Source organism: Eimeria necatrix, genomic scaffold (assembly GCF_000499385.1).
Source record: "Eimeria necatrix Houghton genomic scaffold, Enh_scaff51, whole genome shotgun sequence".
In the NCBI taxonomy this organism is placed as follows: Eukaryota; Apicomplexa; class Conoidasida; order Eucoccidiorida; family Eimeriidae; genus Eimeria; species Eimeria necatrix.
In genome coordinates this window covers 39,229-63,044 of record NW_013651673.1, presented here as the reverse complement: position 1 = coordinate 63,044, position 23,816 = coordinate 39,229, and the positions used below count along the sequence as shown (strand labels likewise).

Here is a 23,816-nt window from a genome sequence, read left to right as displayed (position 1 = left end):
CTGCTTATCTCCGCAGGAAAAATGTCCAGTTGCTCAAGCTCTTTTGCGCGTGATTAGTTTAGACCTTCGCGAACTGGACGATAGGTACGGGGCTCTTGTCAGCCGTGAATGCCACCCGCACAACAGTTGCCACCGTTTTGATTTGTGTACTGGTAGAGCAGTTGTCCAGTAGCAACGCCACCAACAACGGCCAAAAACAACCCCGCATTAAATGTCATGCATACCAGCATCATAGCCCAGTCTATTGAAACGAAGATAAACATCAGCAACCTGAAACACACCACAGCACAGTGCCACAGAAACCCGACAGCAAGCTAACGGTGCAGCTTCTAGCTGATCGGGAACTTTCTATGCAGGACGCGAAGGCACTGACTTTCATAAAAGTGCAACTATATCTAAAGGCAGAAATTTAAAAATCAATACGAAGGTGGGTGCAACATTACCACCGAATGAAAGGCTTAGCCCTCAACCAACGCTGGCTTCTGTCGGTCTGGCCTGGCAGGCAAAACGGAGACACAGGAGGAGGCATTCCCGTCATTTTTATCTTTTACCACTATTGTTAGGGAGCGGTGGCTGCTTACTTTGTTGACTATTGATGGACACTTCAGTCCACGACCCTGACTGCAAGTTGTACGGCGACTGCAGACCGCCAGCTTGAAGCAAGGGAGGAGCCCCGGTCCATCTATCATTTTCAGTTGTCATAGGGCTTTGCGAGCTGTTAACTTCATTTGATCCCCCCGTCGCTGTAGGCACAGAAGTGCCGGAGCACCCAGTACCTATAACAGGTGCCGCTGCCTGTGGCTGCCCTTGTTGGATATCGTGGCATATTGATTTCAACTTCGAGCTTCAGATCGCAATGCACACATTCTAGGGTGCTTGCAAATGGAACCAGGCTGGGCTCCTCTTCCTGAGAATTCTGGTAGTTCGCAGTGATGTGTGAGGTGGCAGGATCCTTCAATACTCCTTTAAAATCACACAAGCAAACGAAACGTTCTAGGGCTGCAGTTTTCTGACAAAAAGAAGGTAATTACTAACCTGCCAAGGCACAATATAAAAATGCAAAGGCAGGAAAGGTAGAACTCTGTTGCTGTAGAGCACTCCCACCACCTGAAGAAAACAATGCGATAGACGCACGAAAAGACAAATCAACCTTTTAAAGGCATTCTTATGTTACTTCTGCATGAGTTTCCATTCACAGTCGGTGTGCTAAAAGCGTTGTGGTTTGGTTATAGAGCTGGCGATTTTCTTACGGAAAGAGAATGGTGGCATCGTAGCCCCAATAAAAGGTCATCTGCATCTCCATCTTCGCTGCTGTTCAAACTGAGGGTTTCCTTCGCCTTCTCAGAAACTTAGATCCATTCAGCAGTCGCTAGGGGCCCTTTGAAAGATCAGCATTCATGTTTGGCTCCCACAAGTACTGGACGGGGTTGAGCACACAAGGGAGTAAAACTCTATAACCAGTAGCAGTTAGTTATATCAGTCTGCAAAAACGTAAAATTTGGATGGCCCCTCAAGCGTTGAAATGCAGGCCAGCAGTTGCGATGTGACTAGCCTGAATCTAAGATGACCAGAAAGCCACACTCAGTGATAGGTCCTTCGTCGTTAAGGCGAGAAGGAAATCAGGTAGGCACCACGTAGTTTAACTTGAGATACTAGCAACGCTCAGAAGTGAGGAGAACAACTGCATGCCTGAATAGAGTCACAGACATGAATGTTCCCTGCGCAAGGAGCAAGCTGACACGGCCGACTGGGCTGCCTATACAGTTTAATAGCCTGAAGAGCACGTAATAGGCATTGTTGACTAGATACAGCAAATGATTTTGCTGAAACGATCCCAAATGACGGATAACTTACTATAGAAAAAAACGAGTGCTCTGAACACGCATGCCACACGGAGCTTGGCGGACAGGTCGCAGACCCGCACCAGCAGCACGCTGAGTCGTGACACTACGTGACACTACATTGTGCGAAAACTGTAGAGGAAACTGCAGCGTCATTTGAATATGTTGTAATTTAAAAACCCTGTGCGCCTAGTGAAGAGGCAGTCCTAAGCGAACACTGCCGTAAATCTATGCAGTTTATCCTCATACTGTCAAAGGAATCGAAGCCCCTAAATGGGGTCTTCGCGTGTGGATCTTCTTCTCAATAACCTATTCGCATTTGATGCTGTATTCGTATAGGGATTCAGCGAAGAATTCCAAGGGGCAGGCTTCGTGCAGCACTACTGGTCCACCGGAGTCTTTATCAGCCCCACAAGCAGGAAAGCGCCATTGGCCAGCGCAATAAGTATAGCAAGTTTTCTTGGAATTTTTTAAAGAACAGTTGGCGCATGAAGCGGCAACAAGTTGCTCATCTTTCCTGGGGAGCTTGAGCCTTTCCCCCCCAGCATGCATGCGAGTAGAAGTTGAACCATGTAGTCCTTGACCCGTAAACCGATTGCACATGACCGTAAGGAGATCTCACTTGTCACAATATCTTGACACGCTCTGGATTTCTGTATAGTGAACAGCGGGACAAGAAAGCGGCCACCTGCCGCAGAGAAAGGATATCGTGTGTTTGTTGGCTGGGAGCCTCCTACCAGTTGTACCCATGGGCGGCACAGCAGGCGAGCAGGCTAGTGATACCAGCGGCTCCCAACCAGAGGAACAACAGGCCAATTGCCTACTTACAGGATCTCAAGATGCTTCTGATCACTTTGCGGATCTCCAGGGTGACATAGCTGACCTAGGGGGCAGCGAACCAGTGCTGGAATCTGTGGAATTGCAGAGCTCATTTGCATCGGAGGGCGATGAGGATACGAATAGTGATTCCAGCGAGCCCACAACAGCAGACGCGTCACACATCTCTAACGTGATCACATCAGCAGAGGCCACTTGGTGCGTTCACCAGGAAGCCAGCAAGGCGGACGCTGACCCAGTGGTTTCCTTCTTCGCCCAACTCATCAGCTCGCATTCTGTAGGCCCCGCATTAACGGCTTTATAACAACTTGAATGAAATATGGGGTGGCTGTTGTGCCAGTGTTTACTGAGTATTTTCGTTCGTTTTTTCATTAGGGTGTTTAAGCGGTCGTAATAAATACACAGAACTGTGCTCTCGCCGGGTTTGTGTCTGCGCATGATTCTTTCAATTCGGTTTCTGCGACACTTAGTTTTCCATTTGTCTGCTTCCTCATGTGGTGCGTTGGTATTCACAGCTTGCGAAAGCAGCTGCAGAAGTTGCGGAGCCCCCTGCTGTTTCCTCGGGAAGCAGCTCGTGCACACTAGAGGCTGGTCCCACGACAAAGCTCAGCTCGGATCGTAGCTCCCCAGATGCATCTACATGCGGCCGCCCAGCTGATGAGAAATCCTCAGGTAGGGTTTTAGAGGCACAGAAGCTCCGTGGAAACGGATTGGCGGTGGAGGGGGGCACACTCCAGTTCAAAAGGGCGGAAGGTTCTTGCGTGGCTGACGACTGCATTGATACGCAGTTAAAAGAACATGTGGCTGCGTCTCTAAAACGTACGTGAATTCGGATAGTCCCGCTCCATTTAGCTCCTATCTGCGTAGCTACGGCGCCTTGGTTTCTGTATGGCGTTCCTTTCTTGCCCTAGCATCAGTGACTATCTCTCTACGTTATTCAGTCGCCGACGGCGAAGAATTTGAATGTAGAAGTTAGGAGGAATTATCACTGTATTGTAGCTGTTTGTTCTGCAGCTTCTGTGGCGAATCCCTAGCACGTTTATTCCTCAGGATGCTGTGCTTTTGTGTTTAGGTGCAAACTTCCCTCACATCCTCGGCAGCATAAGGTCAGCAATTCTAGACAACCCGCAGATTTTTGGTTTCTGCAGCTCGGAGGCGACAACAGAGGGCGGTGATGAAAGGAAACAGTGTGCCTCAGTTTCTGCTAATTGCCGGCAACCAGCAAAGAAGCATGGGTTCATCGCGCAGTTGGGGGCAGACTTGGGGGAGTCGTTACTGCCCCCAGCCATTCCTGTCGACCGCGAGTTCTGCAGAGTCAATCCGCGCCTTGCTGTGTCTTGGCTTGCGCAAACGCGACTAAACGAGATGCTTGAAGGGCGCCTGCCAGAGCAGCATGCTCTGGGGACACAACGACTTGACAGACGTACGCAAGCACAGCTCGCCTGTCTGGTGGCCCCAGAAAGCCTAATGTGTCAGCCTCATGCTATGGGAGCTGCTACACGTTCCACGCCAAACCCTGCGAGAGGTGCATTAAAGAAAATGATTGATAATATCACGGGCAGCCTCGATGTGGAAAATGCAGAAGCTCTTGCAGACCTCTTGCACTCATGGTATTACTCTGGCTTCTTTGCCGGCCAACTTGAGGGTGTACGGAACGCTTGGTGTCTCTAGTGGGCGTAAAGCTCCTCTGCGTTATTCCTATGTACGAAAAGGAGGGGCTGCAGAAACAGCTACCGCCGAGAACCTACACACACGCTACTACAGAGCCGGCCAAGCACTCTTCCAAGTAACAATGAACGCGAACAGCGTAATTTGATGAATTATTGGAGTGCCCGATCTCCGGAGTACCAGTGAAGGCGAATAGCGATACTTATGGGGTTGTTGAAGCGCTCACAATCTGCTGTTTCCCTAGCTAGGCAGCAAGACACAACACACGTATTCACATCAATTTCCAGGGTCAGAAGTAGGCTTTTGCAGGAACAGCTTGATATGCAGTGGCAGTATGCAGTGGCATTTCCCGCGCGCATATGCTTTTGCGCAGTTTCGGAGCAATGCGAAGATTTGTCCTTGGACCCGTAGGAAGTTGACGTAACAAAATTGTGCCTGTTTTTTCGCTTACCTCAGAAGCGCAATGGCCGAGTCATTTACTGCATCGATGCTTTAGTAAGTGTGACAGCCCTCGTCGTGTGCTTCGTAAGTGTCGTTCAAGTCTGTGCCAAGCAGCGCAGGAGTGATCCCACTGTGTAGTGGCTTCCCTCTTCGAGGAAAAACATATTGGGTATAGCTTCCAAACTCCCCAGGCTCGGACAGGGACAAGGCTGCTGAAACGGACATCTCTAAGCGCTGTAGAACCAGTGATGACGCTTGACGAATTACGGTGCAGGGCAGATCAACAAGCACGAGCCTGAGAGGAAGGCGCAATATTAGACTGCAACTCGTGGAGAACCAGATAATTCCTCCCGCTGCTGCAGCGCCTGTGAAGCTCTACTGCCGAACAGAGTCCGCCTACACAGCATCGATGGCGCGTTCCGACGCGTTCGAATCGGTATAGTATGTCTATAGGATTGCGGAGCGATTGTTCAGTAGAGCCAAATTAATATGCTATAGTCGGTTCGAACCTCTTGTTTAAAGACGTTCTCAACGACGTCTAGCACGAACGTTTAGTTCAATGAACGTATATAGTTGGTTAGGCCATCCAGCCAACGGATCAAGACAGCGCGAGACTCAGCTTTCCTCTTTTATGTTCGCAAATAGTACGCAGTGGTTTCGCCTGAGTTCGATGTCCCCAAAGTCTAGTATTTCGATGTGCGAAAAATTCAACAGCCCTGGGAAGACGAGGCAGCGATTTCGTGGGTGCAGAACTACGGTGAAACTCCTTGGTAGCTCCTCCACAATTCCGACAGCCTCAAAAACTGAGATTAGGGTCGAGTTCAAGGAGTGCTGCCTTTTGTGATGCAGATACACACTATAGCGCCGTCACATACTGCTGTAGCCCGTCGATCACAGTTTGTTAATTCTCTCCGGAATATCTTCATGCCTATAACGCTTCATTTTAGTGATGGAAGCGGGAAGAGATTCGCGGATTTCCAATGTGTTAATGCACCACTGTGGTGGTCGCTGTGTGAGAGCTCCCGTATGGGCTGGATGGTGATGCTGGAAGGGAAACACACAGATTGTAGTTGCTTCCCGGTCCAGAGACCGCAAGACAATAGTACGCATTTTTTGTAAAATGCGTCACTGCATTATTTTAGGAACAGTAGCTTATGAAGCAACCTTCCGACCGGGTCCGGGTCGGCCACTAACGCTCTTACGAGCAGATTACCCGAATAAACCAAGCTACGCGTAGCCTCCCGGGAGTCTCTGACCCTCTACTTCATATTCATTTTACTGTAAATTTATCCTATTACTGCAATATAAACTAAGAAGTCGTAGGGAACGCATGCACAGTGGAGCCGGGCTGGACGCACAGGGGTGCGCCAGCCGCCTGCTCAACGAATCAAGGCTTTAGTTGGACTTCGGAAAACGGATTTCGCTGCAAATTATATTCTCCGTGTTCATCACGGAGCGCTCATGGCTTTTGCATCATATAGTGATCTGACGAACTTTTTCCCTTAAGGTGGTGCGGAGTGCCGTTCCCGTTGTCGAGCTGAAACCAGGTCTTGTTGAACCATGGCGAGCCATGCTGTAGGTCGTGTATTGGCCTTTTACAAAGTCTCTCTTCAACAACGCTTAAACACGTATTGGGGAGTCGCCTGAAGGGCTTGGGCAGCTGTTGCTGTGACGTAACGCCTTGGCGCGGCAGTTCCGCATAAAGGCACATGCTTAAATGTGCTGAACTCGGCACAGACATAGCCGAGACAGCGAGTGTATTCTGATCCGCTTCATCACCTTTGTAACCCCGCTTTGCAAAGTGCCGGCAATTAGGCTTACCATTCCACGGTTGACCGGCACATGCATTGTGTGAATTAACAGTTTCGGCGGAGCAACGGCAAAAAACAGGGAATACCAGCTAAGTAATTCTGTTGTTAGTGATATTACTGATACAGTCGCTGCTGTGAGCATATGCAATGCAGAGGAAACGCCTGATCCGTGACTTTCGCAAGCTACAGAGTGACCCACCATTTGGTGTGAGCGGCGCCCCCGTACAAAATGACATTATGCGATGGCATGCTGTAATCTTTGGCCCAGAGGATACCCCGTGGGAGGGAGGTGAGGCTTGCACCAGGGACTGGCTTCGTCCTGCACGCGACTCCTGGATGGCATGACTTATCTGATATCGCGTCCCGCATCAAAGCTTTGCCTGCAACCAGGTGTTTTCTTTCCCATTTTTAGGAACGTTCCAACTTGAGCTCAAATTCACGAATGAATACCCCAACAAACCTCCACATGTCCGCTTCCTCTCTCGGCTGTTTCACCCCAACGGTGAGTCCCGTTCCTTTGTTTGTAGGGTTGTAGAATGCTTTTCATAGAAAATGTGCTTCCGAGCTACGAAGTGCACGAGCTCTTTACTGAGACGACTCTCCCAACTTGGTTTACTGAAAAATTTGGGCGTGCCCGCGGGGTTCAGTAGCACACGGCCCTTGCTTGTTTTTTGCGCAGTCTACACTGACGGAAATATCTGCCTGGACATTTTGCAGGCGCAGTGGAGTCCCATATATGACATATCAGCGATACTTACATCGATTCAGGTATGATGTAAACAGTTGCAGCCTGTTGAACGACAAAGTCCATATGCAGGAGCGATCAGCTGCTATGTTTGCTCGAATTATTGAAGATTTGTGCACAAAAGTCTACGTTCTTAAGATTCGGCGGTGCTCGCTGTCCTCTGCCACCTCGTTCAGTCGTTTTTGGTGCTGTGCTCATGCAGTCGCTACTAAGCGACCCGAACCCTAGTAGCCCCGCTAACCAGGAGGCCGCCCGCTTGTACGCGGAAAATCGGCGTGAATACAACCGCCGGGTTCAGCAATGCGCCACAGAGTCTTGGAAGACGGTCGAAGCACCTGAGTCCGAAGCCTCTCGAGCAATCACAAGTGCTACCGCTGCGGAGCAACCCGTGGACGCAGCTAGACCGTCTGCTTCCCCAGAGAGGCATGTGGGCGAAGCCCCAACGGAGCCAGCGCCTGATAACGGGGAGCACCAGAGAACTCAGGGGGATGGGGGAGGCGATGCCTCATCTTAACAACAGGGAGTGCCGGATAATGCTTGTCAGTGGCACCCGTACGTCATGTAGCATGAAGTTGGCTGGGTCTGTTTCGGTAGAAATAGCTTAGCTTGTAGACTATCAAGAGTGAGAGGGGCAGAAAACTGTCTCCAGTCCCGCAGTGAGATGAGACGGCCTCTTGCCGTTCTGTGGCAGCAGCAGATGCCACAGCCCTCGCGTATGGACGAGACAGGATTTTCATTTTCGAGCTGATCGAAAAAAATGGCGCAAGCTGGGATTTCCAGGGACCGCCCTTCCCGCAGTTCGAGGGTCACGAACGGGGGGCTCTCTGACCCATGAGCCATAGCGAGAGCGCGTCCAGGTTGTCCCAGGTGTTGGTTGCTTGCTGGTGCTCACACCCCGAGTTAAGCCTCGGGGGTTCTTCAACCCTCTACCGGGCGAGGGCTGCACGATGGCCACGCACGAGCACTTGGCGAGGCGCCTGGCTGCGCGTTGGCAGTGGAGGGAGCCATTTAAACGCTGAACCCTCGACTCTACGGTACCAATGTGAACTAGGCTATGTAGGGTGCACTGTACACCCTCATGGCTTCTGCCTGAAGATACTTTTCGACGCTAACCACACTTTTCTCGAGTCTCTGTAGCATCGAGATTGTTCGCAGCCATTCTCACCATTCCGGCGCGATGTCAACATCACTTACGCAGCCCTTAAATGTGACGCCGAAGGGAGCATGGTGAATCAGGCAGACACGTTGGATTTGCCCTTCGCATTGGTCTGTCGGGCGGCCTGGACGGCAGCGTTCATCTCCTCCCTGGAACGGAAGCAGGCAATAGACATATCTAGCTCTCGAAAGCCTTGCACTTAAGAACAACCCAGTGCATCTCTGCGCCAGATGGGCCGTCATAGACCTTGAGTATTCTAAGGCATCTCATCTAGCAACAGCACTTCGCCTAATGGGGTTCCAACAGCCGGTACGATACTTCATGTGCCGCATTTACTGCCCAGGACATTTTGCCATTTCTCGTAAGAGTAGGATTGCAACGCTCTTACTGTATCTGAGAACTAGTGGGGTCTAATCGAAGGGCCTCCCAAAGCTCAGATATGTAATCTTCAGTGCCACCAGACAGCCGGTGGGCACGTGCGAGCCGATAATGCGCTTTGCTCCATTCGGGGCGCAACTGTGTAGCCTGCACCCGCATGATTCGCATCAGCTGCAGGCAGTAAGCGAATGACCGAAGGAGGAAGGTGGATACAAGCACTTCACAAAAACCCTCCAGGCGATCTTTTGATCACCGTGCTGTACTTGCATCAGCGGACAAGGCAACAGAAACATAGCCATGCGCCAATGTTGGTGTGCATGCTTTTTGGTGGCAGTCGCCGAACAATGCCGCAGAGGACAGACGTCGCTGCATATAGCTGGTTTTAGTCCCCATCAGCTCTCAGTTTCTCCTCAGTGAGCTTGTTGAAAATGCTTCGTCTTACCCATTGCGCATCCGCTAAGGCCGCTTCCGCATCTGCTAGTTGCTCGTTGGTAAAGCTCCGATTAGAATAAAGGATTCCCAGCAGGTCCCGCAGGATCTCCACCTTTGGGCAATCCTCGATTGCCTAGAGACATGCGCACGCGTCCATCTGCAGCAATTTTCCGCCAGCCATAGCCCACACCAAGCCCTCTACGAACACTTTAGCCCGTGGTACTGACTGTTTTTGGATCACTTCTGAGGAGCACAAAGACGATGAAACAGACACAAGCACATCACTAGGCACCTGTGTGTACTTCGCCCTCGCCGTCATAAAATCACTTATTCGAAAAGCCGCGTTCCCCTCGTCTTTCAACTTCTCTACATTCGAAACCATCCCTGGCAATGCCTGGCCAGCCGGATCCAACGTAATTGGGACGAAAGAAACCTTGCCAGCCGGATCATTGCTCGTGGTGGTTTCTCCTGTCTCCGCAGCAGTTGAACTTTCCTGAGGAACAATCCACAGTTGTTAAATAAAAGCCCTCCGCCTGCTTTTGCGTCCACCTCCCGACTAAATGGGCTGTGCCTCTCTCTTTTTTTTTTCATTGTCCCCTTAACACCCAGCAATGTTTTGTTGGCTACACGGCGTATAGTCATCTGTGACTCCTGCCGTCGCGAAATTCTGGCTACGATCTGCAGTCTTTCAAGAGCAAGCCCGTAGCCTTGGGCTCATGGCGCACTTGGCGGCCAGCATCGCGCCAGGGGCTACGAGAAGACACGTGCATGCACTACGCGATAGAGAAACTTGTGTCAATGGTTGCTGAAAAGGAAGGTAAATTACACCAAGTAAAAACGTTTGCGCTCAATGCGCGTTCTTACCTTCGGGGCTGGTGAAGGATTTGGTCGCTGCTTGCGGAGACTTTCGCCAAGTGGCTCCAGCAGTCTCAATACCGCCTCAGATTTGTGTTGGCGTGCCAGATCGAGAGGCGCTGAACCGTCCTATCAATTCCAATTGAGCACATGACAAACAAGGGGAAGGCCCTCTTCGAGACAAAACAAATTGAGAGGTATGTTGCAGATGGAGCAGTGCTGCGATTTCACCTCATCAGAGCTGCGTGTGCCTTCACTAAGCGAGCATGCATCCTGTCCTTGCAAACACTCCATTCTCTCCTTTCTGCGGCAGTTACAATTCAAATGTGACGTGTCGTGTGCCCATGCTGGTTCACAATTCGCTTTACAGTCACCTTCACGTACATTCGCAAGCATCCCCCAGTTTGCCCCTGAGCTCAGAAGGCACTGCGTGCACGATGCACAGTTTGTCTCGGCCGTACAGTGGAGAGCCGTAAAGCCCTCAGCATCCGCAGCATTTGGGTCTGCGCCTTTCTCCAGCAGCAGCTTTAAGATGGCGCACTCGTTTTTGGATGCAGCCAGGATCAATGCCGGCGGAAAAGGGCTGGAAGGGGCAGAAGAGGCATCAGCAGTAGGGATGCCATTGGGGTCCGCTCCGTGCGACAACAACAGTTCCAATATCTCCTTTTGCTGTGTTACCGCCGCGATCTGGATCGGGGTACCCATATCAGAGGCCGTATTCGGCTGAGAAGCATAACGAGCCACCCACATGTGACAAGCAGTAGGTGACAGGCAGTTGCCTGTGGGTGTAGCAATGACCGAAAACCTATGGGAACATCAGATGCCAGCAAGACAAGGCATTTTATCGCAGCCAGACCCGCAAAAGAGAAGCAAAGACCACTAAGTACGCATTTTCTGACTCAAACATACGAATACTGACGCGAGCAGACGTGCGGTAGCGCACAGACACACTCAAGGACAGAAATAAAAGCGGTAAGACGCACAAAGACGAGAGTTCCTCAAATACCCTACGCACACAGGAGAGTCGAACTTACGCTGAACAAGCACCGAAAAGACCATGCACCTCACAGGGTTACCAAATGCGACACCGAATGCACACCACAGAGACAGGCAGGTGGAGAAAACTTGGAGAAAATAGAAGTGAAAAAACTAAAAGGTACAGGCAGCTTACGTTGGAACCGTGTTCAAGCAGAAGCTTTACCGCAGCAGCCTTTTCAGCGTAGACGGCCTCATGGAGGGCAGTGCTACCGCCCTCGCTGCTTGCGCCTACGTCAGCTCCTCTATTTAGGAGCAGTTCCAAGGACTTTACGTGTCCCAAAGACGCAGCAGTAAAAAGGGGAGTCTTCCCACTGTTATCTTTGACATTAACTGCTGAGGGGCAGAGTTTGATAACCAGTTCCAAAACGTCGGGGGCCCCACCAAGGGCAGCAAAGTGCGCAACTGTGCGGCCATGAGCATCTCTAAAGCCCAACAAGACGCCAGGAGACAGACTATCCCCTACTGCAGCAGCTCCGCCTTCAGTGTTTGAAGAGGCCTGGGTTCCATATCGCTCTTCTACTTTGCGCACGACCGATAGTAGCGAGTCCTTGTTGCCACTAGCTGCCGCCTCCATCAAGGAAGTCAGCAGTGCCCGGTCGGCCATGAGAGAGCCATATTTGTCCTCTGAAGATACCGGAGATTCCGCCATTTTATAATGGACCAAAGCGAGAAGTCGACTTAGCCAAGGCAGAGAAACGGCAGGCCGGTGTAATTCCCTGCCGCTGAAGCCCCAGCAATAGAGAAGTAGATCAGAGTGCAATAGCTCCTTGACTTTGCACAATGAGAATAGATTATGAAATTCCAAGGACTACTTTAGAAGAACCAAAAGCAGGCCTTGTTTGTACACACGTATCTTGAGGGTCACTGATCTGTGTTTCGCCGCAAAAGATCTGGCGTTCTAGGTACAAATGAAGAAGTAATGTCAAATGCATACTGATCTAACAAATGCAATATGATTATACGCCATATTTAGGCATTTTCCTATCCTTCTCCTTGCGGGGCTGCGTGCCCGAGAGAGGGCCCCCAAAAGGGACTTGGGGCTCTTCGGGTCCCTGTGTCAATGTCCAGACGCTTGCCTTCAGCTGCTCTTTCTACTCCATGCAGTTTCTTTCACTCTGTAGTTTTGTATGAAGGGTGGGATTTAAAACTTAGCCAGGCGGCAGAGCACCCGTGTGGAGAGTCTGTGTGATCCTCCTGGTTTTATGGGCATTGAAAAATGTCTGAAAGTGTTAGCAAGTGTTTGCGTACTGCAGCCCACAGTGGTAGGAGACTGCATTAATATGATGATAAGCTGCGACTGGCTCGGAGGCTTGAGATCCCGTTGCAGTCCCCTTTGTCCCATTTTGTGCTGGGCTTCAACCCGTGCCACTTCTGCAAACCGGAAGCTGAATAGTATTCATCCGGTGGAACTTACAATTTTTAAGTATACTGGTGCTTGAGGGCTCGTGGAAGGCCTACAAGACTGCGTCTTACGGGGCAGCAACTGGCTAGCACAACCATGACTTTGCGTGTCGTGGGAGGGGTGGCATTGAAGCTGAACACCTCTCGGTACTCCACTCTTGCTCATCTCGTAGCTCAGCAGCTATCCTTGTGCAACAACCCCGGGCAAAACGGACAGAGGAACTTTCACACCCGAGGGGCGAGCCCCCATTCCGCAAATGCAAAAGATGTGACAAGAGCCTGGATTTCGACAAATTTGATTTTATCCAGGGCCCCTGTCCCCGTTGAAGGAGTTCTTCCCCTCCGTAGAGTGTCAGCTGCAACTGTTTTGGGGCCCCCCACCCTTTTTAGAGGGGTCCCTGTACCGTTTGGTGGATTATGCATCGCATCTAAAGAACCCGTGTTTTCCGTCAAAGATAATAGTGGGATGCCTTTGCCGCAGTTGCTCAGTGGGGGGCATAGTATAGTACAACGCCGATTTGTCGCGCGTGTAAAGGTGCACCGTTTTGCGGGAGTCGTTCCCTTGAAGATCCGCTCACCCAAATCCGAGTGGTACATTCAGGCAGAAAAGGAGTTTCTGAGCGAAAGAGAAGAGGCAAGCTCACGACCTAACACAGTGTCATTTTCCCTCCATCGTGTTAGCTGGCCCAATCACATGTTGTCTCACCTGCGCACACGCTTTTCTTCCTTTCGCCGACACCCCTTTAGCTAGCTTTCGTGGCGCCTCATCGAGCCGTTTCTTTAGTCCAAGACGGGAGCTTTGGGGATTTCGAGGGTTTCATGTTCTCATGCTTTGTCCCTTTAGATTCCGGAAGGGTACATTGAACGCTGGAGAGAGGAAGACCTAGAGAAACTAAACCCTGCCATCCGGGACTGCCTTTCCCTTCGCTGTGCCTCCAACAAACAAATACATCAGTGGAGAAAGCTGCAACTTTGCAGACAGCTGCAGCGCCGCCCTTTCGACACTGGCAGCAGCGCTGTTCAAAGTGCGTTTAAGTGTACTTGCACTTATCCCTAGTTGCATTTAGTAATGCCCCAAGCGTTTCCAGAGTTTGTGACTTCTGCAGCCCATATGTTCAGCATCGGAAACTGGCAGGTAAACTTACTGGTTGAGTGCTGGGTTTGGCGGCTGCAGTTGCCTGTCTTACGGAGAAAATCCTAAACGCCCGACAGCACCTCCTTAAGCATCGCCGGGATCACTCTAAGAAGAGGATTCTTTCTATCTGGCTAGCGCGACGACAGAGGGTCATGAAGTACCTCTACAGGACCGACTATGACCTGTACAGACTAACATGCAGCGTGCTTTGTAAGCTGATAGGGGCTTTACGGAGCCTCTGCTCCTTTTTTTCTTCACCTGTCTCTCCGCCTTGTTCTATGCCCATTTTCTTGCATTTACATTGATTTGGGCCGAAAACGGAGGCTGTCCTTGAGACGTATAAGTTTTAAGCGCTGCCAGTGCTCTGTTCTTTCCCCTCAAAGGCTACTGACGAACTCGGGATGCCTCGCGATGCTGCATATTTGTCTCTGTATTTGTCTACTGGGCGACTCCGCAGGCATTAAGTGCGTCCATTTCGCCATCCCAGACTCCAGGGACAGACAACGAGTGCGACACTGCCAGCCCCATCACCTCAACTTCCCCTTGCCCCTCTTCTAAAGCCATACCGCGTTTTATAGTGGTTCTTGTTTACTCCTGGAGTTCTCTTTCCTGGAAGTGCCCAGAGCCTCACAGAGCAAAGAGCCAACTTCTTGTTTGCTCGTGCTACCAAGCGTTGTTTACAGGCCATTAGCCCAGTTGCTGTTGACGGGGACCGCTGCAAATTTCTGATCCGACAGCGTTTGTGGAAGGGTGGGTTCTGCTTTTGTGTAAAAATTAAGCTTTTTGATGCTTGAAGAAGTGTGGAAGTATCTAGTTTTTCTAATTTTTAAGAGTTGGTTGGTCCGCACTGACGTAACTTTGGGTGTCAACACAACAGCGTGCATAGGCGCACGAAGTTGTAACGTATTGGCTGCTGTCAATGTTACAAGCGTTTACTTGTCTTCTCATGATGGGGAGTCCTCGGAACTCTAATTTGACTTGGTAAGAGATATTAGAGGGAGGGAAAGCAAGGTTTGAGAGGATGCCTTTCCTGGCGCTGGAAGGACTGTATTGCTCTCAGGTCGTTATAGGCCGCGGCCGATTAAGCTGGCAGAAGGGAAGACTGTGCGCTACACGAGGCATGTTATGGAGCAGCCGCCTCCGGGATGGAACAGTGAGGGATTATAGCTCATAACTGAGAGCTACTAAATGGTAGAGCGGGCAGGCAGGATATACGGATTCTATCTGAACGGAAAGCCAACCGCGTGACTTTGGTTAACGTGAAGCATAGCGTACATAGTGTAGGCTGAGAGTGTGGGATTTTGACTGTGGGTGGGTGAGTTGCTGCAGTGCCGCATGAAACAAAACCTCGAATAAGCCGAGCGTGGCCATACGGTGTCAAGGAAGAGCGTCTCAAAGGAGAATATACGATACCTAACCCAACGGCGGCTGGTATTGGCTACTGCCCCGTGCCCCTCTTTTTCTGAATTTCGTGATGGCCTAGTTTGTTCTTCCGTATGTCAGGCTGACTCTGCACGTAAGGGCAGAGAACTAGAATCACCAATATGTTTTTTTTCGTCGGAAGACTCTCTGTGTAAGTGTATCATCCTCACCTAGGAGCAGCGCAGAAGCTGTCATGCGACGTCGTCTTTTTGCTTCTTAGGTCGTCCTATCGGCGTAGTATAGCAGAAGTTTGCCGGAGCCGACGGCCTGAGCCTTCTGTAGATGGCACTGTTCTGCCTAGTCCTTGGACACCTCTAGGGTGGAAGCAGACGCCTGTTGGTCAATAGTGCCAGAGTTAGTGTAGTCAGGATTAGACGTCTTCTCCTGCTTGTTCATTTAAAGATGGCTTACTACAAGATTTCATCAACTAAACGGCGATTCAGATGAACAGATGCGAACCAGGATGGGAGGGTCTTTCTGGATGTCGTGCGTACGTGTGGGCGTTTTCCTCGTCCCTCAAACAAACTTATCTCAGTCTTCTAATATAGATCAAAGTGAACTTTAGCAAGGCAACATGCAAGAGCACGGCTGCTCCTTACTGCGCCAATTTTGAGTAAAGACGGAATACAGGGACCTCTGCAGGCGGCTACGCATCCGTTCGCCTCGTCAGCTGTGCACGTTTATGCACTTGCAGCTAGCGTAACTGTTGAAATACTCATGACCATGCTAGCCTAACAGTCCGCACAAGAAGGCTAGCATTCTTTGAGTTTTGCTTCGAAAGAACCATTCCTCTGCTAGGGATACAAGGCCTTATGCGTCCGTGGTTCCTCTAATGCCTCCTGCGATGCACCGTGGTTTATTAGAGAGCACCATTCAGAATCACGAGGACTTTCTTCACGAAGCATCCTTAAGGCTTATGTGACCAGTTTGCCTCCCCGCACTGCTGCTTCCAAACCCTGCTGGCGAGGCATTCCTCGCTTCGCAGTTGTGATTGAATACGAGAAAAAACTACTGCCCGCCAGTTTTCGTTTATTACTAGCAAGTACCGCTGATCTCTGGCTAGCACGCGGAGCTGGCCATACGGTGCTGGCTCGTGGCACTTGCCGTACAGATGCACTGGAAATGCCAATTGGGACTCTTCAAAGTAAGGTAGATGCGTCTATGAAACAAAGAAGGATCACTAATTAAGAACTTGAGGTGCTTCCCCCTGAAGCAAATGCGTCTCAGTGCCACGGAATTCGCAGTCTGGAGGTGAACAAGAGAAAATTCAGTTTCATTATTAAGCAGAAACACCCAGAAAATGCCGGACATGAAGACATGAAGCAGAACGCTCAAATTCGCTTTCGCACTATGATGTGCAGCCTCACTATGTTTGCAGGAAGTTTGCAGCAAGCCTATATGACTCTTCTTGCCGACCTCAGTGAGACCGAAAATCCTAATTTCGGATCTCCAGCCCTGAAATGTAGAGGGCAATTGCTGCGCTCGGACTCGAGTTACCTGTTTTGGAGTGGTGAAAGTGATATCACGAAGGCAAACTGTAGAGTGCCCAGGAACAGCTATCATCCGTCCTGAGAGTATCTTAACGACTGACTCACAGTGTACATGTCTATCAGGTACAGTCAGCGGCTAGACAGCAAGAGATTACGTTATTGCAGTTATCTACGATCAGATACACAGGGCACTGCAGCGCCTGCTTTGGTGCAGGCACTACTGGCGAGGCAGAAGCAACAGAAAGCGTACATAGCAGACGAAGTCGTTAGCCAAGAAGACTCTGACGTCATGGGCTAAGTTGAACGACATCTCTTCCAGCTCGCATTTCATGCTTGTGCAGGCAGTCGTACTCAGCCCCAGCTCAAGCCTCGCTACATTCTACTGCGGAACACCATCCTTTTTTGCCTCCATAGAGAGACCACCAAAAACAAAAATTTCCGTCCCCCTTATATTTTTGTTTTAAAGGCTGAATTCACAGTACTGTTGGACGCTGGATACACAGACTCGATTGCTGTCTCCCATGTGTCTCTTTCCTGGGCAGCTGAGGTCTTCGCAGACCTTTGAAGTCTGCAGGCAGCTATATAGCAGCCGAGGACTTCCTATGCTACTTTTGGAAATCTGTATGCTCTGAACAGACATGAGGGGCGCCCGCAAGGCATCAACAATCCCAGGATGGCTCAGATGGGGGCCCCCAGTGGCGCCCATCGTGATACGTATTGCCCTCCAAGCACACGACTGACTCATGATGAGATACAGCACAACAGACAGAATCGACGACAAGTTGACAACCCCAGTGCAGATGCACTCAGGGGCTGGACGTACACAGCACAGCAGCAGAAACACCAGGCACAACTGTGCAGACGACTCCTGGGAGCCCTCCAGAGGTTCTGTGGTGACGACCAAGACCCCCATCAACGACGAAGGGAGCAGCAATATCAGCAGCACCGACTGCCAGCCTCCTTAGCCACTTTGGCTGACCGTGCTTCCGCGTGTGCGGAGAATGGAGATGCCCGTGGTGCCACTGCTGCAGTCGTTTCATTTCTCAAGGACTTTGCAGTCTACGCTAGCCCGACTGCCGGAACCCATCACCAACAGAAGGCTCTCCTAGAGCCAGCAGGAATTGCAGTAGAGGCAGCCCAAGCAGCCTTATTCATCCTTTCGGATTATTGTCGCAGCAGCATAACAGCAAACGCTGCGGAGCTCATCGTGCAGCGGCACACCATATGCTGTGTGTGCGCCTTACTTCGCGCTGCGCCGCAGCTGGGGTCCGCCGGCTCGGCAGCGCTAAAGGAGGCCCTTGCTGTAGCTGCTGCTGCTGTCGTAGTGCTTCATCGAGTGTTGGGTTCAGAACCCCGCCCGCGAACAGATCGTGGGTTGCAGCGTTATCTGCAGCAGCAGCAGCTCCAGCGACAGCAGCAACAGCACATTTTAGCTTCGGGCCTGGCGGCGTCCCAGCCGAAGCATATAGCAGTCGCAAAAGCACTTCTGCTCTCGATACATTCTCTATTGGCCGAGCTAGCAAGGACAAAGAACACCCCTGATGCTGCTACTAAGGCAGGCCTAGCTGGCGCAGAGAATGATAAAGGCGTCGCTTTCCCTGCTGCAGCTCCTCCGGGCGCTGTAGGTGAACTGAGCATCGAGCTGCTTCTGTTGTTGCTGCCTCTGGCACTGGCTGAGCCGTCTGCTGCTGCGCTCCAGCAGCCACTGCAGCTCCGCAACGCAGCAGCAGTAACAGGTTGGGGACCCTCTTGTGGCCTGGCGACTGACTTCGCGTCAACTCAAGAGAGTGAAATAGACAGCAGCAAAACGGCCCGCTCCCCTACGGCGGACCAGTGGACCTGTGTGGGCCGACCCTGGAGAAGGGGTCTCCAGGAGTCCTCCGTTTCTAGTTCTTCAAGGGGCACTCCAGGTCTTCCGGCAACGCGCTCTCATGGCGACACCACAGCGTGTCAATTGGAGTCGGCGTCTCGAGGCCACGCCTTGCGTCTCGAGTGCCTGCGGTGTATAGAGGGGCTGCTACGCCTGTGCGGGAGGGAACTCTTCGCTTACTGGGGTTTGCTGCTGCAGTGCAAGGGGCCTAGCCCGCTACCACGGGCCACCCCAAACTGCAATGCTGCAGCCTCAGTTGTTCTGCCAGACTTTCACTCTCCAGCGGCAACAGACGAGCAGAGGCCATCCCCAGTTACGTGTTCCCTGCGTGCCAAACAGATGAGGGAAGAAACGGTGGATAAATGGCTTAGCAAGCTTCTGGGAATGCGGCATCCAGTTCAACACGAGCTACCGTGGGCTTGCTTTGCCACAGCCGAAGAAGGTCCCAAAGTCCGCTCGATTCGGCGCACTGTCTTCTATGTAGCCCTCTCACTGTATCTGTCTTTTCGAACACTTGCACACAACTGCGCGTGCACCCCAGCACATGGTCGCGCGTATAACCAACATACAAAGAAGCGGCTTAACGCAAGCCAAGTTACGCAGGTTGTGGCCAAGACTCAAACGAAGAGCTTGTACCTTGGTTTGTTGTTGTGTCCTTCAGGTCTCTAAAGCTGCAGTGGGCTGTTTGTGTGCGTTGCTGGAGGCCTCGCCACTTAGGCAGTGGCCAGTCATAGCGTCCACCTGCATGCGCTGCGGTCCGAAGGCCGTGCTAATGAAGGCTGAGGACTGGGAAAAGCTTATGAGACCCCTAGGCTTTGGGGTCTCGGAGTCTTACAGAGGCAGGTCCGGGGGACTTGAAGGAATTCCCCATAGTTTGGGGTGCCCAGCCCTGCCAACACGACAGCAGCACTCCGCAGGTCCTGGGTCGTATACCTCGCTCTCCTGCACAGTTGCACAGGTTTCGCGCTGCGCCGTTTTCTCCCTCTTATCCCTGGTGTGCTACGGATTTGCAGAAGAGACGCCCCAAGCTGACACGGGAACAGCGAAGCCTTCTGCTGACTTCTCAGCCAATGCTGCTATACTTTCCCGTCGGACCGGTGCTCCGAATGCTGCTGAGGTGACCAGAAATGCGTGTGCTGATGCTGCGTCAGAGCCTGCTCTGCTACAGTGTGGTCCCATCCACCAGCACAGCACGCTTGCATGCGCAGGACCGCCGAATGAGAAGGAAAGCTTGAACAGCCATGCAGGGGCAGCCCTCAGAGGCCTAGCAGAGGCGCTCCCTGCTCTGCCTGTGGGCATCTTGCAGCCAGGAATCGCGGCTGCTGCCCTTCGTCTCGCCCATCCCGTGGTGTTTCTACTGGCAGAGGCACTTTGTGTGCAGCTTAAGCGACAGCAGCTGCTAATCGAACAGCACTCTCAACCGCAGCAGCAACAGCAGGAGCTCCCCTGCTATTTTTGCACTACCGTGAAGGTTACTGAGGTTACTGCCCATGAGCAGCCTAACCTTAGCACATCGGCTGCCAATATGATAAAGCGCAGCAAAGCGGCTCCTACCTGTACGAATGTAGGAACTGCATCAGCAGCAGCTTCTTCTGCTGACACAGCTTCATCGTCGCAGGCAGCAAAAAATCGGAACTGCGAAAGGTCCGCAGTCTTAATTTATGAACAAGAGAAGAATATGCAGCCCCAGCGGGATGTTGTGTCTTTGGAAGGCTACGAGTTTTTCGTTGCCCAAGTGTTAGCAAGAGGCACCCCAGCCCTGCGATTAGTAGGGCCGACCCTTTCCATGGTTGCTGCTGTGGTAGGGAAAAAGCAAAGGCTTTCTCAAATAGCGGAGGCGCTTTTGGTCCCTCTGAGAAGAGGGGGTGCTATTACGGGTCCGTGCAGCCTGCCATCTTTGATATGCAAGTCCATCCAGACCTTAGTGTTAATGTGGCAGAACTGCTTGTGCATTCAAACGCCACCTGCTCATGAAGATTGCACTATGGCCCATCTGGGCTGTAGCGCAGAGTACCAGGGCTCTAAAGGAGGCTGTATTCAGAAGAAAGGGCTTCAGTCAAGGGAAAATGCTTCCCCTGCAGCAACGACACACTCAAGAGGGCAGCCAAGGGGTGCAGTAGACAGCGGGATTTGCAGCAACTGCGAACGGAGCGGCCTAGCCGTCCTTGAGGGGCTTTTCTCTGTGCTGCAGGCCATTGCTAGGCGATACCCACAAGTGCTGCTGCTGCCACAAGCAGCGCGCGCGAGCAGCACTGCAACAGACGCTGAGGTGAAACGCTGTCAGGACCAGCATGTTGGCTGCCTCCAGAGCGAAAAGGAGGGCTCCTTCACCTCGCTGTTGCGCACATTGTTTAGTTCCGCTTATGTAGCTGGTCGCTGCAAAGGGATCCAGATAGCTCTGGAGGTCTTGGGTGGCTATGGAGCCCCAGCAGCTGCAGAGCATAACGAAGGCGCAAACGGAAGACCCGCGAGCCCTCACGAATTTGTCTCTTCAGGTACCTCTTCAAACTTGTCAGAGCCTCTTTCACGTGAAGACTTCCTGAAACACAGCCGCGCAACACTTGTTTCTTTGCTGCAGTCAGAACTTGTAAGTCCTCTGATGACAGCGGCTCCCACTGCTTCTCCAGCAGCGCTCCCTGTGAAGCAGCATCAGGAGCGACATGATCAAGAACAGCAGCAGCAGAAGGAACAGGAGTACCATCCAGATCAGCTAAGCAGTGCATGTATACTCCTCTGTCGGCTTACATTCGAGGAGTGGCAGCGCCACCGCCTGATAAATCGCCACATTCTGAGGGCTCTCAGGAGCGCTGTGCTTCCTTCTTACCACCGAAGTGTGCGGGTGGCCGCTGCAGCAGCATTGGGAGCTTTCTCAGCGCATACGCTGACCTTAGCGCAGCAGCAACAATCATCTTCACTGCCGAGAAGTGAAAGAGCAACAAGTGCAGCAACTGGTGCACCAGGGGATACAGCGCTGGAAGAGCACGAACTTGACACAGAGGGACTCCTGCGAGAGGCTATCCAAATCCTGCTGCTGCAGCTGACAGATGCTCTTCATGACATGCGCGCTGCCTCTCTCTGCGCGATTTGTGAAGCTGCAGGAGCAATGAGACAACAGGCGGAGCAGCAACATGGGCAGCAGCAACAACAGCGGAAGCAGCAGGAGCACCCACAGGAACAGTTTACTTTCCAAGGGCAGAATATCTGCGTTGGTTCTCCGGCTACTGACTTGTGGGGGCAAGTCCTCAAGGGTGTCAACGATGTACTAATGCTGCAGCAAACCAGTAATTCCATTGCTGTTGCGGTTGGACTGAGGGCAATCGGTGCCGTTGTCCCGTTGGTGCTGTTGCCTTGCTTTGTGGCCACGGAAAAGAACTGTCAACTGGGCATTCCCCCAACACCACAAAGTGGTTCACGCGTTGACCTCGTTGCCGAGTCACAAAATGAAAGCGAGGCTTTGTGCATGGGGGATTCAAAGGTAGCTTCGCAGAGGCCTCTTCAGGAAGTTATGCGCTCCCTGATTGTGCTCGATGGTGTGTTAAGACCTGCATGGGACCATGGAGCAGACAGAAGAGAAGACAGGGACACACCTAAGACGAGAGGCCGGCAAGAAATAGAGGAGCTTCAGCGCTTTAGGAGCAGTACTGGAGATTATGCCGAGGAGGAGGCAACTTGTGCACCCCATCAGCAGGAAACTACGGTTGCTGGTTCTGGCGCTAATGTGAAGCAGCTGAAACTGCATTGGAACGCATGCAATAGTATCCGGTTGCTCTTTTCATCGACAGCTGCCTTTCACCTCCTAATAAGTGGATGCTGCAAGTGAGGACAAAGAAGGCACCCGGACAGCCAAGGGAAGGTGGTGGCATTTTATGGATGCCTAGTTCTGGCAGCAGTTCTTGATACTGGAAAATTTGCTGCACTAGAAATATTTAACGATATCTCTGTGTGGGTGTTTGGTGCTTTTAACAATTTATTTTTTCGCTTATTCGACGGGAATTATAGGTACATGCGGACGCTTCGCTGTTGGTCAATATTGATGTGCAGTCAATCAATAATCACGAGCACTATTTGGAGCCATGTGTGGCACTCTGCTGCTCTGTTTCAACAAGATCAGGCATCCTTCGTGCCTTTTTGATTTTTGTTTGCTGCGCATGCTTTCGTGCTGCTGCAGGTTTTTCAAGCCCTTGTGGATGGGGGCATGTGGCTGCTTGCATGCCTCACAGCTAACAAAGGTCCGCAGCCACGCTGCCGCCGCTCTGGCCGCAATGGTGCAGCATCTGAGGACACCACTGCGTCGTTCGGGGAAGAACATGAAAGCTTCAGTGGAGTCTGGCCCAAATGGCTTTGAAGGGACGCCAATACAACAGCTGCACTGCGCAAGTTGCATGGCGCCATTGTTGACGCAGGCGTGGAAGGCCCTGACTGCGGCGGCAGCAGAAACATCCGGGCTTACTTCATCTCTAAATAGCGGTGAGAAGCCTCAGACTAAAATTCTTCTGTTACGAGCGAGGCTGAACTGGGTTCTGTTTGTATTCCTTTTTAATTTACCTCTGTTAGAGTATCTCGCTGAGTGTCCACTGTAAGTGCATCCACAGGAAGAGCTTGTTTACACAACTTGCTTGTCCATGACTGCACAGTGGCCTTTGTAGACGATAAAATGCAGCGAAATACAGCAGTTGACTGAGTTCCAGAACAGTGATGCAGGCCTGCTGTGTTGGTGCTGTTTTAATGGGCTCCACTTTGTGTTGCCTGCATGTTTTTGAATGAGCAGAGGCGCGTCAGGGGCGACGGGCAGTCCTGAGTCGCTATAAGGACTCTTTGCGTTGGAATTTGGAGTCCCTTCTGGACTGCGGTTTGCTTCGCCACACAGAAGAGCTGTTAGCTGCGACCTGTTCGCATGTGAACTTTGTTACGTCGAGGGGTGACCCCAGTGAACACGAGCCAGAGAAGTTCACCTTATTTAGGGGCGCACAAATGCCCAAATGGGCTCTCAGTTGCGATTATTGCTGTGCAGTTGGTGACAAACCGTCAACTACAGATGTCACTGTGTTTGAGGCCCTTAAAGAGGCAGCGGAGGAAGGCATGCAAGCCGGATCCTTTGAAAGAGTCAAACTACAGCCGGATGTTGCGGCTTGTAGGTAGCTGGTGTGTTGCATGCTTTGGTGGCTTAACGCTGCGGCGAAGAGTGACGAAACGTGTATGCAGCAAAGATACAATATAAGTTGAGCCAATATGAGTGGTCAGCTACGTAACGAAGTCAGGTGGTCAGAGCTTCCAAGCCTACACAACTGTACGGGAG

The 23,816-nt window shown here is 51.6% G+C and overlaps 5 protein-coding genes across 5 annotated transcripts; 4 read left to right on the top strand and 1 right to left on the bottom strand.

The window, feature by feature from the left end:
• Positions 1-2,589: 2,589 nt before the first annotated feature.
• ENH_00060450 (hypothetical protein, conserved) lies at positions 2,590-4,349 on the top strand (the record flags this gene model as incomplete). The annotated part of the gene is made up of 3 exons (XM_013577096.1): positions 2,590-2,955; positions 3,194-3,497; positions 3,751-4,349. The coding sequence occupies 3 exons, from the start codon at positions 2,590-2,592 to the stop codon at positions 4,347-4,349; spliced, it is 1,269 nt and encodes a 422-aa protein (XP_013432550.1).
• Positions 4,350-6,745: 2,396 nt separating this feature from the next.
• Positions 6,746-7,857, top strand: ENH_00060440 (ubiquitin-conjugating enzyme e2, putative; the record flags this gene model as incomplete). The annotated part of the gene is made up of 4 exons (XM_013577095.1): positions 6,746-6,887; positions 7,011-7,100; positions 7,278-7,366; positions 7,546-7,857. The coding sequence occupies 4 exons, from the start codon at positions 6,746-6,748 to the stop codon at positions 7,855-7,857; spliced, it is 633 nt and encodes a 210-aa protein (XP_013432549.1).
• A 718-nt stretch (positions 7,858-8,575) lies between these two features.
• ENH_00060430 (ankyrin repeat containing protein / TPR domain-containing protein, putative) lies at positions 8,576-11,851 on the bottom strand (the record flags this gene model as incomplete). The annotated part of the gene is made up of 7 exons (XM_013577094.1): positions 8,576-8,648; positions 8,888-9,048; positions 9,320-9,442; positions 9,602-9,802; positions 10,174-10,293; positions 10,549-10,887; positions 11,336-11,851. 7 exons carry the CDS (start codon positions 11,849-11,851, stop codon positions 8,576-8,578), a joined length of 1,533 nt encoding a protein of 510 aa, XP_013432548.1.
• An 849-nt stretch (positions 11,852-12,700) lies between these two features.
• On the top strand, positions 12,701-15,204 carry ENH_00060420 (ribosomal protein S15, putative; the record flags this gene model as incomplete). The annotated part of the gene is made up of 7 exons (XM_013577093.1): positions 12,701-13,258; positions 13,448-13,628; positions 13,778-13,948; positions 14,196-14,245; positions 14,422-14,488; positions 14,799-14,891; positions 15,068-15,204. 7 exons carry the CDS (start codon positions 12,701-12,703, stop codon positions 15,202-15,204), a joined length of 1,257 nt encoding a protein of 418 aa, XP_013432547.1.
• A 2,119-nt stretch (positions 15,205-17,323) lies between these two features.
• On the top strand, positions 17,324-23,659 carry ENH_00060410 (hypothetical protein, conserved; the record flags this gene model as incomplete). Its single annotated transcript, XM_013577092.1, has 4 exons — positions 17,324-18,970; positions 19,182-22,336; positions 22,689-22,987; positions 23,289-23,659. The coding sequence occupies 4 exons, from the start codon at positions 17,324-17,326 to the stop codon at positions 23,657-23,659; spliced, it is 5,472 nt and encodes a 1,823-aa protein (XP_013432546.1).
• Positions 23,660-23,816: the final 157 nt, after the last annotated feature.